Here is a 17,515-nt window from a genome sequence, read left to right as displayed (position 1 = left end):
GTGCCGTTAGGGATGCCCGGATTCAAGCATTGCGACAAGTACGACCGTACCATGTCGGTCACGGATCCCCACCGCCAGTGCCTGATGTGTTTGGGCGTCGACCATGACGACGAGGCCTGCTCCGACTGTCGGGCCCTTTCGAGGAAGGCCAGGCGGGAGCGGTCCCGCAGGCGACTCGAAATCCTTCAGTCGGCCCCGCGTTGTGTGAGGTCCCGGTCCCACGGGAGGTCGAGGGACAGGTCGCGGGGACGGAGCCGTCACAGCTCCGGGAGTTGGCGCCACTCCTCCGGGTCCAAGTCGTCAGGTAAGAAGCATAAGAAGTCGAAGAGACATCATCGCTCTTCTGACTCCCCCCGACGCTCGCACGATGCAGCCGGGGGTTCGGGTGACACCGCCCACGCGGCTCCTCAGGAGTCGCGGGCACCGCGTTCGGCCCCATACCCCCCGGTCCCTGGGCTGAACGCAACGCCGGAGGAGATCGAGCGTTTCCTCATGGCCATGAGGTCCCTTTCTCCTCCGATGGGTTCCGCGGCGCCTTCGGGCCCAGCGAACCCGTCTGGGGACCCCAGTGGGTCTGGGGCTTCGACCCCGACGCCGTCGGGTGCTTCGGCCTCGACGCCGCTGGCGCCTTCGGGCCCGGCGCCGCAGGTTTCCACGATCCCGACACCGCAGGGTACAGCGGCCCCGGCGTCGTCGGCGCCTTCGGGCCCGGCGCCGCAGGGCGCCGCTGGACCCTCCTCGGGCGGTGGATCGTCACCGGTGGACCTTACGACCCCCCTGGCGTCGGTCCGTGTGGTGTCCCCTCCGGCGTCGTCCTCGGGCGGCACCGTCCCCGATGCCTCCTTTCATTCGGTTCCGACGTCGGGACGACGCCTATCGGCGCCGATCTCGACGCCGTTTGGCGATTTTAGTTTCTATGAACCGACCTCATTCAGTTACGACCCTGAATCTCAGGAGATGAGGGATGAGGAGGATTGGGAGGGGTCTGAGGACCCTCTGGCCAGAGAGTGCCAGTCTAACATGGACTGGACAGGAGACCTTGGGGAGGCCAGTGGCCTGGACACCTCTCCAGACACTGGATTTGTCTCTCCTCCTACCGTGGCTTCGGAGAAGGGGTGATACTTATGGTGTGGTGTTGATGAGGGCTGCCAAGGCCTTGGGCCTTGAGCTCCCCGTCGCGGCCGTTAGGACTAACCTCCTCACTGAGGTCCTTAAGCCGCAGTCATGCTCCATGGAGCCTCTGCTGCCGTTTAATGAGGCCTTGACGGACTTTCTTTTGGGCACTTGGTCCAGGCCCGCTACAGGTTCGCCTGTAGATAGGAACGTGGCCAGACGCCACCGCCCGGCTCCGGGCGACCCATGTTTCCTGTCCACCCACCCCACCCCCGAGAGTCTGGTTATCCAGGCCTCTAACTCCCAGACCGCCTTCCCGACGGCCCCGCCGGACAGGGAGTCCAAGAGGTACGAGAACTATGGTAAGAAGATCTTCTCGTCCCTTAGTTTGGGACTGCGGACTTCCAACACCGCATGCCTCTTGGGCCGTTACACCCACTCTCTGTGGGAAACAGTGGCGGAAGTGCTGCCAGAGTGTCCGTTGGAGGTACGGGCCAAACTCGGCCAAGCCCTGGTGGAGGGCCGGGACGCAGCCAAGTATTCAATCAGGTGCGGACTGGATACTACTGACTCGCTGGGCAGAGCGTTGGCTACGACGGTGGCGGTACAACGCCACGCCTGGCTGAGATCCGCCAATTTTTCGGCAGACGTCCAAAATACACTCATGGACATGCCGTTCGATGGCCGTCGCCTCTTTGGCGACAAGGCAGACCACGCGCTTGAGCGCTTTAAGGACTCCAGGGCTACGGCCAAGTCCTTGGGCCTCTCGGCCCCGCGCCAGCAAATGGGTGCCTTTTGCTCCTTTCGTGGCCAAGGAAGGGGCGTCCCCACACGTGCCGCCAGCCACTCGCCTCAAACTGTCGTCCAGCGCGGCGGCGGCCGTGGAAACCGCCGTGGAGGCGGTCGGGGAAACAAGCGGAGTCAGTCCACACCTGCCCCCGCAGCATCCGCCTCTAAACCCTCCTAGTCCCTGCTTTCCGGCCCATGTGACGCCAGTGGGAGGCAGGGTTCGCCATCACCACTCTCACTGGCGCACAGTCACTTTGGACAGGTGGGTGCTGCAGATCGTCCGAAGGAGCTACTCCCTCCCCTTCGAGACGACCCCTCAAGCCATGCCACCGCAACACCACCGCGTATCGGGGGATCATTTGCGGCTCCTGCAGGAGGAAGTTTCGGCCCTCTTGGCAAAGGGGGCCATCGAGCGCGTTCCTGGGCCAGAAGTAGGACGTGGTTGCTACTCCCACTACTTCCTGGTACCCAAGAAGGGCAAAGGGGGCCTACGCCCTATCTTGGATCTGAGGAACGTCAACGGCTTCCTCCGGAAGGAGAAGTTCAAAATGCTGACACTGGCTCAGGTCTTGGCTGCCCTAGACCCAGGAGACTGGATGGTAGCGTTGGACTTGCAGGACGCATATTTCCACATCCCCGTCCTGCCGGACCACCGGCGTTACCTGCGGTTCACGGTAGGCCTCGAGCACTTTCAGTTTACGGTGCTCCCCTTCGACCTTACCAGCGCCCCACGGGTGTTCACGAAAGTGATGGCGGTGGTCGCAGCTCATCTGCGCAGGTTGGGGGTCTCAGTCTTCCCCTACCTAGACGACTGGTTGTTGAAGGCGGGCTCGCCCCAGGCAGTCGTCAGCCACCTCCAGACTACGGCGGATCTCCTGCACCAGCTGGGATTTTCCATCAATGTGCCGAAGTCACACCTGTGCCCCTCTCAGAAGCTCCTTTTCATCGGAGCGGTTCTCGACTCAGCACAGTTTCGGGTTTACCCGCCCGAACAGCGGGTTCGGGATATACAAGCTCTGGTTCCGATCTTCGGGCCGTTATCCCGAGTTTCGGTAAGGTTGACGCTGCAGCTTCTGGGGCTGATGGCCTCCTGCATCCTTCTGGTGCATCACGCACGGTGGCGGATGCGGGCTCTGCAGTGGGACCTGAAGTTTCAGTGGGCCCAGCACTGGGGCAACCTGTCCGACCATGTCCTGATCTCGGAGGGCACTGCGAGACAGCTGCAGTGGTGGCTCACGGACCGCGCTTGGGTCAACGGCAGATCCCTCTCCCTCCCCAACCAGAGCACGTAGTTGTGACGGACCCGTCCCTCCAGGGCTGGGGAGGCCACTTGGGAGAGGCGGAGATCAGAGTGGGGTCGGGACCCTTTGCCAGGAGGCTCTGCATCTCTGGCAGTGGCTGGAACATCAGGGCGTGACTCTGGTGGTTCAACACCTTGCAGGTTCTCTGAACGCCAGGGCGGACGAACTCAGCCGTCGGTGCTCGATGGATCACGAATGGCGTCTGCACTCGGACGTGGCGCAAGGCCTCTTTCTGCGATGGGGAGAGCCTTGGTTAGATCTATTCGCCACCGAAGAGAATGCGCAATGTCATCAGTTCTGCGCGTTGGAATTTCTAAGGCGGCACTCGCTCGGAGACGCTTTTCGTCGCGAGTGGAGCTGCGGTCTATTGTACGCCTTTCCGCCTATACCACTTCTGCCCAGAGTGCTGAAGAAGATCAAGCGCGACCGGGCACAAGTCATCCTTGTGGCTCCGGACTGGGCACGAAGGTACTGGTATCCCGAGCTACTCAGTATGTCAATCGATCCCCCGGTTCGTCTGCCTCTTCAGGAGGACCTTCTGTCGCAGCAGCAGGGGACGGTCCTCCACCCGAACCTGTCCAGTCTCCACCTCCATGCTTGGAGATTGAGCGGCGACAGTTGAAGCCATTTGACTTGCCTCCTGAAGTTTGCAACATCATTCTGGCAGCCAGGCGTCCCTCCGCAAAGACGGTATACGCCTGCAGGTGGAACAGATTTGTGGCATGGTGCACAGCAAAGGCTGTGGATCCCCTCAATGCCCCTCTCTCTGAGGTTCTCCTCTTCCTTCTTTCTCTTGTCCAGCAGGGCTCTGCTCTGGGCACTGTCAAGGGCTATCTTTCGGCTCTTTCAGCCTTTTTGAGGCTGCCTGACCAACCTTCTTTGTTCAAGTCCCCTATCGTAAATCGTTTCCTGAAGGGCATCACTCATACCTTTCCTCCTGTTCCCTTCGTGATGCCCCAGTGGGACTTGAACCTGGTTCTGACGTTTCTGATGTGCGCTCCCTTTGAGCTACTTCACAACTGTCCTCTTCGCCTTCTTTCTCTGAAGACTGCCTTCCTGGTGGCCATCACCTCTGCCAGGAGAGTGAGTGAGCTCCAGGCTCTATCTTGTAAGCCTCCTTTCCTTTCAATCCATCCGGACAAGGTTGTTTTAAGGACTAGGCCCTCCTTCTTGCCTAAGGTGGTCACGGCCTTCCACATCGGGCAGTCCATCATTTTGCCCACCTTCTTTCCGCCTCCGCACCCCTCGAGAGAGGAGGAGAGGCTCCACCGTCTGGACCCAAAGCGTGCGCTCTCATTTTACCTGAATCGCACACAACAGTTCCGGGTGGATGATCAACTCTTTGTTGGGTACGCGGGCGCTAAGAAAGGGAAAGCGGTGCACAAGCGGACCATCTCCAGGTGGATTATCTTGTGCATCCAGGCGTGTTACTCCTTGGCTAAGAAGGAACCCCCTGTTGGGCTGAGGGCTCATTCCACTCGAGCCACGGCCACTACAACTGCCTTGGGCCGAGGTGTGCCCTTGCAGGACATTTGCCAGGCAGCTACGTGGGCCTCGCTGCACACGTTTGCAAGACACTATTGCCTGGACAGTCAGGTCCGGAGGGACGGCTACTTTGGCCGTTCCGTCCTCCAGGACTTTCTGGTGTGATTATTGGTTCGCAGACCCACCACCACGGGGATGGTATTGCTGGGGTATCTATTCTAAGGTAAGGAATCTATCACTAACGTGTCTCTTTCAGATGCACAAGTTACTACTTGTGTAACGATATATCTGTAAGAGACATTAGTTAGTGATAGATTCCTTACCGACCCACCCATCCTCCCCGTTCTGCGAACCGATATCTAGGGTTAAGGTCATCCCCTTTCAGGGCCCTAGTTTCTTGGCACCAGTGTTGGTTTTTGTCATGGCTCTGCGCTTCTGGCGCGGAAAAGCTGTGGCTAAGAACTGACGTCAGCACGCGGAGGCGGCGTCTAAGTACTCCGACGACGTCATCACGGCACCCACGACGCTGACGACGGACGCGGAGCCGCAGACAACGCCTACCGACGCGCAAGGGTACTGCTACGCAAAACTTTCCGGATCCAGTCTGACGCCTGGGGATATTCTAAGGTAAGGAATCTATCACTAACTAATGTCTCTTACAGATATATCGTTACACAAGTAGTAACTTGTGCTTCTCTTCTCCTTCCTTATTCCTTTTCTGCCTTTTTCTCTCTTGCCCTGGTTCAAATTCCAATGATAAAAATGAAATTCTGGCTCCCACAAATGAGTGTTTTTGCCTGTCCATAACTTGCAACCACCAGAGCATATTAAGCACAGCTCTCCAGGCCCTTTGCTTCTAAAATAAAACCCACAGGCCTGCACTTTATGTGCAATCCACAGGCACGCACATCCAAGTGTCATGTGCTGTCTGGCACTACACGCAATCCATGGAGGCCAATGGTGATTTAAGTATACAGTCAGATAACTTTACACAAGTGGGCTAGGAAGGCCCATTCCAGTGGCACAGGTAAAAAGGCCTGTTCACATTACAGATTCTACTGAACAACAAACTAGTGTTCTGCCACCACCACGCTCATGTCACTTAACTTTGCGTAAAGGCAGTAGCCATCTACATTCGGAACGGTATCGCTTGTTGTGCCCATCCAGTGCTAAGTAGACCGCTTTACCGTGAGACAGGCCTAGATCATGGTCAGCAAGCATGATCCGTGTTTACCCATGACCAGAAATCAGTACCAGGGATCCAAATATCGATGCACCTGGGACACTCCGAGCCGGGGTGCCCATCCGTCAGCTTGCTGCAAGAGACTTTTCTGGCCCAACAAAAACCAACCAAGTTGACCATTGAAACATATAACCGTTAAGAGAAACCATAACACGTCTACCAAAAACGAATATGAGTCTGGTTTTAATTTCCATTCTACACTGGTGTGGGAGAATGGTATAATGGATATGGAAATAAGATAACGCAAGACCTCGTGAACAGCGTAGTGCATGCAGTAATATTCTGAGACAACCTTTCTGACTGAATTGTTAAAAGTATGTGAATGAACATGTCTTATACTTATTCAAAACCAAGCATTTGAATAATAGGTTGAATGGCTTCATATTGCATGTGTTGCTGTACAACGGCCATAAGTAAGGTATTTCACACAAAAAATTGATGACCTAAGTTTATTCTTATGATATTTGAGGTATCGGATTTCTATTCTTCATAATAAGTGAAGAATGTGGTACTAGGCCAGCTCCTACACACTCAATTGTTATATAATGTAAATATAATTGTGTCCTATACATATGATCGTTACATAGAAAATGTATATATATTTGTATTCTAATGGAAATTGTGCTCCAAATCTATTCACCATTTTGTTCACAATTCCACCTGTGCAAAAACACTGTAAAGTACTGTGTATATACACTTAAAGTTTGGTGCATCCTCTTTGCACCATATCATTACGTGATGTCACTTTAGACTCCTCTGACAACAGAGCGCCCTTTGCTCAATATGTTTGACTAAAGCATGCCCGTCACACATAACATGCCATCATGACTGTGTTTATCTAGGATCGAACCCATTCGGGGACTATAATAAAAGTGAACTTAAGAGAAATTTACACTACTGTGCCCCTATTCTCAGCAACATGACATATAAGTATTTTTTCTTCTTGTTTCACTGGTGAAACAATTCCACTAGCCTCATAATAATTTTCTGTTTATGCCAACAGATCGATGTACAATTAGATGTGATCAGAAATCAACTTTACATACTTTAGATTTTGAGGTCTCCCTTTGCAGCAGGTATGAGGTTTTGATGTAATAAATATGCATAGTAAGGAAGAATTAGAAAAAAGGGGCTGTGGAGGCTGTACCGTTTGTTACGAAATGCAAGTTTTTTTTACCATGAACTGCTAATTGGAAATGTAATGTTCTCCGTTATAACTTCATTGAATTTTCCTGTGATACAGAACTAGGATTACAAGTAACAATTCCATAATAATTTAATAACATTTGTTTCGACTTTATTCTGGGATTTATATTTTTCATTGTGAAGTTACATATAATATTTCATGCATCAGATGCTCTTTTTTTCTTAAAAGGAAATTAGCTTACTTGTGACCTGCATCTGTATTTGATTCTCCACTCTCTCTTAAAGCCAACCTTCAACTCTAATTAGTTGTCATCTTCAAATAGTATTCCAATGATTACATGCATCTAATGTGCTATGTAATAATAGCTGCCCGGTCAGCAGATTGTAATTGCTAATGAAAATTAATTACCCCTTTTACTACTTATATTGAGTTACCCGCGTAATTTATGTTCTTGTAATATTATGTCATGTTTTTAATGAAACCAGTTAATACTTTTATGTTTACCTTAGATTCTTTAATGAAGTATACAGTGAAATCAGCGTTTGTGTCTGTTTGAAAAGTAGAGGGGACAGTATGTTCTACCATGATCAGTGACGTCTTCGTCTGTTTCTAATTCAATCTATTTACAGGCTGTTGCTAGAACAGAACCCAGGAGGAATCGTTCTTTGTACTGATGATTACTTTTGCAAAAATGGTCAGTACCAGTATGATCGAAACTGTTTAGAAGAAGCTCATGCATGGAACCAAAAAAAAGGTAATAATAAATGGGTGTTTTCTAAACAGTTAGCTATTACAGCTTGTACACTAAATGTATACTTTTATTTATATTTAGTACTTAACCCTTGAACTATTGCTTGCATACATTCATGGTATTCCTTTGAACATGATCTGATAAGCATGAAGGAAGATATTTATATGTTATGTATAGTACTTAAATGGACACAGACTTCACCTTGGGCATAAAGCCATGAGGTGGGTTTGTGATCTACCATGGTATTTAACAAAAGTCATCTTCTTGAGAAGCTAAGGTTGAGCTACAGTCAGTTGAGCTTCTTCAGCCAGCAGCCAAAGACTGACTTCATGACTTTAATCTCTTTTCACTTTAGTACCATCAAATAGCCATCTTTTCTCCATCAATACTGATTCAATACTGAAGCACACTCATGTCATCCATGTGCCTCACTCAAATAAACAAGGCTTGATATGATTGTTTTAAAAAAATATATATATTTATTGTTTCAAAAGACAAACAAAACAGAAGGAAGGACCATCATGAATACAAAGAGTCCCCCATTCCGAAATGAGTAAAGCCTCGACAATAATCCAGCATTTCCACAAGGCACTTTAGATCTCAAACCAGGTCTGGCGCTGCAACGTCAAGCCCCCTTCCTCCACATGATAGTAGTACACAACCCGGGGTTCTAAGGCATTATACAGTACCCCATGAATGGCCCTCCTCAATACCCTCTGATCCCCGCTTCCCCCCACCCCTGCTGCTAGCGCTGTTACCTAATTAACAAGTGTCATCGATATGCTACCCTAGTGTGTGAAGTGTGTGCTGAGCATCTCATCGAGGATACCAAAAGTCTCCACAACCACCTGGAAGTCAGGGACCACTCCCCTCGCCAAGACCCGAAGAGGTCGCCTACGTCTGCTCCTCCTCCGTCGAAGTGCTGGTATCCGAGCCAGTGTCTTCGTCCGGAGCGTCAACACTAAAGCCTCCCACGCCTGCGCCGCCTCCAGCGCCCCGTCGCTATGGGATCTATGGGCCTGTTGCAATCGAACGGAACCCTCGCTGCCCTCCCACATAAGCATTGTGGCTTTCCATCTAGCATAGCTAGGGCCAGCTGCTGCCTTCCAGTGTGATGTGATTTCCCTCTTGGCCAGTACGGGCCCCAGGTCCATAAATTTGCTAGTTATTTTAGTTTTGCTAGTGTATAGGAACCAGTGTAACAGGCAGGCTCCTTTATCCAGAACAACCTGACGCTCAGTCACCTTACAAAGTGATTTGGTCACCTCCTCCCAATATGGTCCCAGCTGGGGACAGTCCCACAGCATGTGGCTCAGGTCCGCACCCTGTAGCCGGCATCGGGGACATATCGCAGTATCAGTGCGGAAATACTGATTAATTTTAGATGGCGTAAGGTATGCCCTATGTAATACGTAGAATTGGATTAGCTGAAACCTAGCGTTCCTGGTACTCTTCCATGCTCTTTTAAGTATCTGTAACCAGGCGGCATCCGGAATCGCATTATCCAAATCAGTTTCCCAGTGTTCCCGCAGTTTTTGTAACAGATTGAGCGCTTTCCCTAGCATCCATTTATACAGACAGGTAACCGCCTTGTACGTGCCTGCTGCCATCACTACATACTGACACGCTCCGCTTGTTGGCGGTTCAGATAGGCCAGCACCCCAATACTTCTGTATGGCCGCAATTAATGCTGCGTGTAGCAGGTAATGGCCTCGCGGAAGACCAAAGGTCTCCTGTAGCGTACCAAAGGGTAATAGCACGCCGTCTGCATAGAGGTCGCCCACCAGCTGTAGGCCAGGTCCTCCCATTCCGCCAAGGCGGACCAATCACCACCATGTGGAAATGCTGTGCACATGCCTAGTGGAAACGCTGTGCACATGCCTAGTGGAATCCCAGGCGCGTAAGGACGGTGCACTCCGATTCTATTGTGGAGCCGTTTCCAGCAATGCCTGAGCGCGCCCTCCACCATCGATAAGTCAGCAGTCCTCAGTCGCTGCTGCAGGATCACAAAGGACAGGACATGCCTTGGCACCTCCGGCACTGGCCCCCCTCCGGTCCCCAAAATTCCAACGCCACCACCGGAGTAAGAAACTGAGATTGCGCAGCCAAATAATAAAATTCAAAGTCCGGGGCGGCAAGTCCTCCTTTGGCTCTTGGCCGCATCAGTGTGTCCAGCGCCACCCTACGCCGTCCTGCACCCCAAATGAAACTGCCCACCGCGGAACGGAGCTGTCGGAAAAAAGCAACCGGTACCCGTATCGGTAGGGTCCGAAAAAAATATAGGCGGGGAAGGGACACCATCTTCAGCAGTGCTACATGACCTGCCACCAATAATGGTAATGTCCCCCAAAACCTCATGCTACCCCTTAGTCCTCTCATCGCTCTCCCAACGTTGCCCTCAAGGAGATCTCCCTGATCGTGATACACCTGCGTACCCAGATAGGGAAGGCACCTCGGTTCCCACGCCAGATCAGGCATCAATGTGGGCGGGTCACATTTACTAGTTACTGGGAAAACGCAGGTCTTAGCCCAGTCAACCCGTAGCCCCGAGATCTCCCCGAAACGGTCATGGAGGGTGCATGCCCCTACCATATCATCCCCTGCATCTCTCAGAAACATCAGGAGGTCGTCTGCATAAAGTGAAATATAATGCGTATGACCCCTGAGCTGGAGTCAACAGTATTCCTCCCCCTTTTTAGTGCTCGCTGCCAACGGCGCTATCGCAAGGGCAAACAACAGCGGGGAGAGCGGGCAGCCCTGCCTAGTGCCCTGTCCCACCGGGTATGAAGAGGAGACAACCCTACCCACCCGGACTCTAGCTGTCGCCGACGAGTATAGTATTGCAGCCCAGCAGACGTAGCCAGCTCCAAGCCCAAATGCCGTCATAACGGAAAACAGATAGGGCCATTCCAGGCTGTCAAATGCCTTGACAATGTCAACGGAAAGGACCATCGCCTGCCCCTCCATTCCACGGCTAGCATCCAATATTCCTATCAATCTACGTATGCTACTGGCAGTGTTGCGCTTCGGGCTAAAGCCAGCCTGATCCGGATGTACCAACCGCGTCATAAAGGGAAGGAGCCTAGTGGCCAGCACTCTGCTCAATATTTTATAGTCAGTAGTGAGCATGGAGAGAGGCCTATACGCAGCTGGGTCAGTCGGCGGCTTTCCTGGCTTGAGGAGCGGAACAATAATGGCCTCCCTAGTAGAAGCCAGCAACCTTCCCTTTCGACAGGCCTCCCGGTACATCACCAGCAATCTTCGGGCCAGGTGGTCAATGTACGTCAAATAGAATTCAATAGGCAAACCGTCACTGTCCGGTGTTTTGTTGCGTGCCAATTGCTTAATGGCACAGCGAATCTCAGCCTGAGTAATATCTTGTCCAAGCTCCCCCGCCTCCTCCTCATCAAGTGCGGGCAGTTCCAAGCCCTCTAGAAACGCCCGCGTATCTTCCTCGCCAGTTCGCAACTGGCTGGTATAGAGAGTCGCATAGAATGATCGAAATCGGTCATTGATGAGACGTTACTCATATTCCAAAAGTCCCGAGGAGAAGACTAATGCTAAAATGGGTATGCACCGAGGAGTAGGACCAGCCAGCCAAGCCAGCAATGTGCCCACCTTGTCCCGCTCCGCATGCGCACAAGCCTAGAAAGCTCTGTGATCAAAACACCAGAGGCGCTCCACCCCCACTGCCACCACCTCCTTCCGGGCCAGTACCTCGTCACGCGTGCCAGGGCCATCCGAATGAGCCCTCTCTGCTTCACGAAGGGCGAGGTCGCTCGTCTCTATTTCCTGCAACAGCAGCTTCCGAACTCCCACCCTCTTGACTATACAAATCCTGTGGACCTCCACTTTAAAAGCTTCCCATTCCAGGGCCACCGTCGTAGCAGAGCCCGCATTCTCCGCAAAGTAGTGTTCCATCCCTTCTCCCAACTCCGTGCGAAAGACCTGATCCTCCAACATCTCCAACGCAATCTCCAAGTCGGGACTCTGGGGCGTCCTGCCACCCAACAGAGGTTTACCAGTAACGGGATATGGTCCGATATGGTACGCGTTAGATACTCGCTACCAGTTGACCGTGACGCCAAGCCGGCACTGCACAAAATGGCGTCCAACCGAACGTGAAGATCGTGCAAGGCCGAGTAGTACGAATAGTCCCTATCGGCCGGTTGCTGCTGTCGCCAGGTGTCAATGAGTCCCCAATCCTCTTGCCAGTGTGCTCGAGCCCTAGATAGTTTATTGATCTGGGCCGTGGGCAGCGGAGGGTGGGATCTGTCTATGGTGACATCTATAACTGAGTTAAAATCGCCCCCCCCATCAATACTGGTGTCGTGAAGTAATCCGCGAGGGCGGAGGACAAGGTCTCCAGGAAGGAAGCCTGCGCCACATTGGGAGCATAGATAGAACAGAGGGTCACCTCGCGCCCATAGAGGCGACCTCTAACTGCGACGTAGCGGCCATCAGGGTCAAGCAGTTGGTCCAATAATTGGAAGGGGACCCCAGCCCTAACCCAGATAAGAACCCCCTGTGCAAAGGCTGAATAAGTGGTGTAATAAAGCTGCCCTCTCCACCTACACTGCAGCGCAAGCCCCTCAGTCTTAGTCAAGTGTGTCTCCTGTAAGAGAGCCACCTGCACGCCCCTACGGACCAAATAAGAGTGGACCTTTACCCTACTATGCATGGAGTGCAATCCCCGAACATTCCAGGTTATACATTTCACATCAGGTGACGGACCCATAGCAATAATGTCAGATCCACTCAAAGCAGCCCCCCCCTCCGGCCGCCAGGAGGCGACATCAACAAACAAACACACAGCACTCGGTAGTTCCACGCTCTCGAGTAAGTTCACCAGCGGGCAGTGTCCCCTAAACAAACGAGTTCCATCCCCAAACAACCCCGCCCCACCCAATACACCTCCCTCCCTCCCAATAAAGGGCACCAACATAGTGAATCCCATCCAAACTATCCCAACTGTGTGCCTCATACAAAGCTAAGACAAACTAACCAATACCATCCGGTGGGGGATGGATAGGACCTAGCAAACTACCTGCAACAAAACAAAAGCGCAGCCAGTGCCCACGCCGAATCCCCCTAAGATGTAAAGCCTCCCAGATCCCCCCGGAGCCCTCACAACCCCAGCGCCAATTCAATCCTAGTCCCTCCCAATACAGTCACCCAGCCCCCTGCGTGCCCAGTGCACCATTACAACCCCCATTTAAAAGGGAAAAACGAAAACTGCAATACAGCATTCCAATGCAGAACTCCCAATCCCACAGCCACCCCAATATCTACTCATCCAGCAGTCCATCTGCAGTTACAGGAGTGAGCGTCGGTGTGCGTGGATCGTCTGAAACTGAAGACTCCGCCTCCGAAGTTCTGCCAAGTTCTGAAGCCTCCGGTGTGGTCTTCAACAGTTCCCCGGATATCGCCGTCACCGCTTCCAGAGCACCCCTACACTCCATAGCTGTGTGCAAGGTCGATGGTTTCCGCTGTCCCCGTCTGCGGCGACGCTGCCGCTGTGACCTGAGAGGTTGACAGTCCCCAGCCAGCTCCCTCCCCTCCACCTCCTGGCCGTCCTTTCCTGCTCTGTAGGACTCTAGCCACTCCCAAGCATCCTCTGGCGTTTCATGGAAGTGAGTCTTTTCGTCGAGTACAATGCGCAATTTAGCTGGGAAGAACAAAGAGTACTGAATCCCTTCCGCACGCAGCTCCTTCTTGACAGTTTGGAAGGACATGTGGCGTCGCTGCGTATCAAATGAGTAGTCCGGGAAAAGAGTAACACTGCTATTGTCCACCTGGAAATGGCCATCGCTGCGGGCCCTCCGAAGGAGCAAGTTGCGGTCCCGAAAATGCAACAGCCGCGCCACTACCGGCCGCGGGGGCGCCCCTGCAGCGGCGGCTTAGCCTGGACCCGATGTGCTCACTCCAAGGTGTAGAAACTCAATAGTCCCTCATGAGCCACTACTGTTCGAAGCCAAGTTTCCAAGTAGGCCACCATGTCTGATCCCTCATTTTTCTCCGGCAGTCCCACCACACGTATGTTATTGCGTCTGTTTCTGCCCTCTGTGTCCTCAGCTCGCCTCTCTAACACAGCGAGACGGTCCAGGACTCCCGCCATAGTCTCAAACGGCGCAGGGCCAACCTCCTGAAGTGTAGCTTCTGCTTGCTTCACCCGATCAGCAACCTTCGAGTGGTCTGCTCGGAACAATCCAAGCCCCGTCGCAGCCTGCGCTATGTCCTTCTGGAGGGCAACTCGAGAATCTGCTATGGCCGCCAGGATTTTGTCCAGGTTGAAGTTGAATCCCCGGGTCTCGTTGCGCTTCCGGTCCATCCCTGCTTTCCTGAGGAGGGGAGTCGGCCCCAGACAGCGGCGGGTCTTCCTCCTTCCGTGCGCAGGGTTTGCCCATGGCCGCGGCTGCCAGCACACTCCAACCCTGCGTTGCAGAGCCCGGAACGTCCTCCCGCCTAGGCTGGTGGGCAATACCACTCCCGGTACAAGTAGGCAATACCCAGGAAAAGCCCTTGCTAGACTGTACCAGCCAGTGGGTGCAATGCGTGGAGTTTCAAACCCCACCTCGCCGGGCGCCAGATCTCGCAGCCGCTCCGTAAGGCTCCCCCTGGTGCTCTCCAGGCCAATACGGCCTCGATTCCCTGTAGTCCCGTTCCTAGATGGCGAACCCAGGACCACCACCTATCATCATGTGGCTGTGCTCAGTCTATAGCCCCGAGTCCGAACAGTCGCCGCGCCAAAGTTTCTGTGCAGCCCCTCTCCAGGGCGTCAGGCTCCCATCAAGATACTGCCAGGCCACCGCCTGCACCCCCACGCAACAGCTCCACGCCGCCCTGTGACCTATCGCAACCTTCTTTATCGGCTCCATCACCGGATTCCAGGGGCCCTTAGGTGATTCTACCCCCAATCCACAGTTCGCAACGACGAACAGGGGGTGTTTTTTTGGGGGGGAGCAAGCCCCAGCCTCCGCTAGTTTTCCAGGCAGAGCGGGGGCCCCACTTCAGGGTCTAGCTACCACTCAGCCTCCCCCAAACAAGCCGGAGGGGCGCCGTCCTGTATTCAGGCTGGGCGCCCCCCCCCCCACTGCTCTGATCCTTCTCGTGGTCCTCCGCGGTGCGGGGGCCGAACCTCCGTCCCTGGTCATCCCGCAGCCGCGGCTCTCTCAGCCCTCGGTAGTTCTACGCTGGGGGTTCGGGAGATGCCGGGAACAGGATAATGTAGGGGGATCGGACGCGGAGCTCAATGCTCACGCAGCCTGTCCCATCAGCTCCCAAGCCACGCCCCCAACAAGGCTTGATATGATGCAGTTGCTTCTTTCGAGCATCTCCTTCTGCCTGCCATAAAATCATCCTGAAAAACAGAGAGAGTAGGTACAGAATAGTGGTAGCGTTTGCCTGTACTTCAGAGCTATACTGCACTGCAGTTTCCAACTCTATTTCATATCCTTAGGTTGCATAGCGGGACACTATAACATTCTACCTTTGTAAAGAATCTCTTCAAACTTGAACGAAACATGCAGACCAAAGCCCACAAAGCTTAAGTCATGAGGGGTTTCAGTGTTTCGGTAAGCAGCCCTGTTGCCAAACCTGCAGTTGGTTGACCTCCTAGGCAAAATGCAAAGCATCATCTTCAAACTAAGCATGAGAGGCCTGACGCACAAAGCCTGGCACATAGCTGCTCCTAGACTACCAACAGAAGTGGGCAGTCAAAAATAACTTGATTCTTCATTTGCAGACCGGGTTTGCCCCTCTTGTGACACACTTAACAACATTGTTGCTATTATGATGCTGTTTCGCAGCTCTGGAATGGCTGACATCCTTCCTGGCTGACCGTTTCTTCCAGGTCTTTGAGGGCGAGGCGGTGTCTCCTAAACACCCACTCAGGTGTGGGGTCCCTCAGGGCTCCTCCCTGAGCCCTACCCTGTTTAATGCCTACATGGAACCCCTAGACAGGATAGTCCATCCCTTCGGTGTGCGTATCGTCACCTACGCGGACGATACCCAACTGGTGGTCTCTCTAGACCACTCTGAGGGATCGTCCCACACCTTAGGCCCCTGTCTGGAGGCTGTTGCCAGATGGATGCAATCTTCCTGCCTAAAACTTAACGGGGAGAAGACAGACGTCATCCTATGGAGCAATCCTTCTCCCTCTGTTCTTGCATCCATCTGGCCACCATGTTTGGGCCTGCCCCCGTCCCCAAGTCCCAAATAAAAAGCCTTGGGATCTGGTTCGATAAAGCTTTGGACTTTTCAGTCCAAGCCACGAAGACCGCCGCCACCTGCTTTGGGCTTATGAGGATGTTGCGGAAGGTGCTCCCTCTGCTCCCATTCCAGGCAAGGAGGATCCTGGTCCAGGCCCTCATACTCTCCCGCCTGGATTACGGGAATTCCCTCTACATGGGAGCTCCGACCTTTGCCACCCAGAAGCTCCAAGTCACACAAAATAGTGCGGCCCGCCTACTCTCTAACCTCCCTCGCTGGCAGTCAGCGAGGAATGCCCTAAGGGAGCTTCACTGGCTCCCTATAGTGGCAAGAGTACAATTTAAGGCTATGTGTATCCTACACAAAGCCTTTCACCGCACAGGTCCCGCCATTCTGCATCCCTTGGCTACTCCCTACGTCCCGTCCCGTTCCCTCCGCTCCTGCACCCTCCGGCTGGCCACTTCCGCCAGAGTCAGGAAAGCTCGATGGGGAGGCCGCTCTTTCTCCCATACTGCGGCCAAACTCTGGAACACCCTCCCTCTATCCCTTCGAGGCAACAGTAACCACCGGTCCTTCAGGAAAGCCTTGAAAACACACTTGTATGCCAAATTCTGCTGACCTGCCCTGAGCCTGCGTTAAGCAAATTCAGTCACAAGCGCTACAAGGCCTCCGGGTAGTTTAGCGCTATACAAGTGCAATTTTCATTCATTTTCATTCGTTTCATAAATCTCTAATGTGAAGCTCTTGCCCTTATATACCTCATATATATGTTCAAGCATCTTTGGGTGGGTTCTGTAAGAGTCTACCATGGAGAAAGTTAAATTATTGGTGTATCACACCCATTTTATTGAGTGGGGTCATGCCTCTTTATAAAAACACTCCAGTTCAAATGGCAGCAGGATTGCCAATTATCCTATAAAATTACACTGACCAGTTACTGAAAGAAGGCTTTGTTTAGTTACAGCAGCAACTTGTCCACTAAAATCATAAGCATAGTCGATTTTTGGTGCTTCTCAATCTCGCAGTAATTGGCCTTCAAAGGGCAATGGATGTTCTCAGTAAATGCAATAAAGATAACAAATTAGTGGTTAACATTTGTGAAATCAAGGTTATAGTGTTCTGGAAGAAGAAAGTTAAAAGGTATTCCTAGCAGATTGATAAAGGTCTATTTGCCTACGTTTCTGATGATAACTACGTTTGATTATGGACACTTCCATATGCACAATAGTTGTTCCCTGGGATAGCTGGTTAGATAATGCACAGTGTGCTTTATGTTAGATAATGCACAGTGTGCTTTATTTAGAACTGTGATTTTATTACTGTGTGCCTCTAAACCATCACATTTTAGGATCTAATTTAGTTTAACAATGTAACCTTAAACAGTCAAAGCAAAGATTGTCGAGTTTTGCTTCAGATCCAGAGCTACCTCTGTTCTTTCAATACAAAAGCGTATCTGAGTGACATTGAGAGCTGCT

General features: G+C 52.6%; 1 protein-coding gene across 5 annotated transcripts in view; it reads left to right on the top strand.

The window, feature by feature from the left end:
* Positions 1-17,515, top strand: part of N4BP2 (NEDD4 binding protein 2) — a 1,381,310-nt gene that overhangs the window by 297,346 nt on the left and 1,066,449 nt on the right. For all 5 annotated transcript variants that reach the window (XM_086963958.1, XM_086963954.1, XM_086963956.1 and 2 more), the window contains one exon: positions 7,708-7,832. In XM_086963958.1, the coding sequence (XP_086820084.1) occupies positions 7,708-7,832 (125 nt within the window). The remainder of the gene's footprint in view (positions 1-7,707; positions 7,833-17,515) is intronic.

Source organism: Lissotriton vulgaris, chromosome 3_2 (assembly GCF_964263255.1).
Source record: "Lissotriton vulgaris chromosome 3_2, aLisVul1.2, whole genome shotgun sequence".
In the NCBI taxonomy this organism is placed as follows: Eukaryota; Metazoa; Chordata; class Amphibia; order Caudata; family Salamandridae; genus Lissotriton; species Lissotriton vulgaris.
This window is presented reverse-complemented; position numbering and strand designations above follow the sequence as displayed.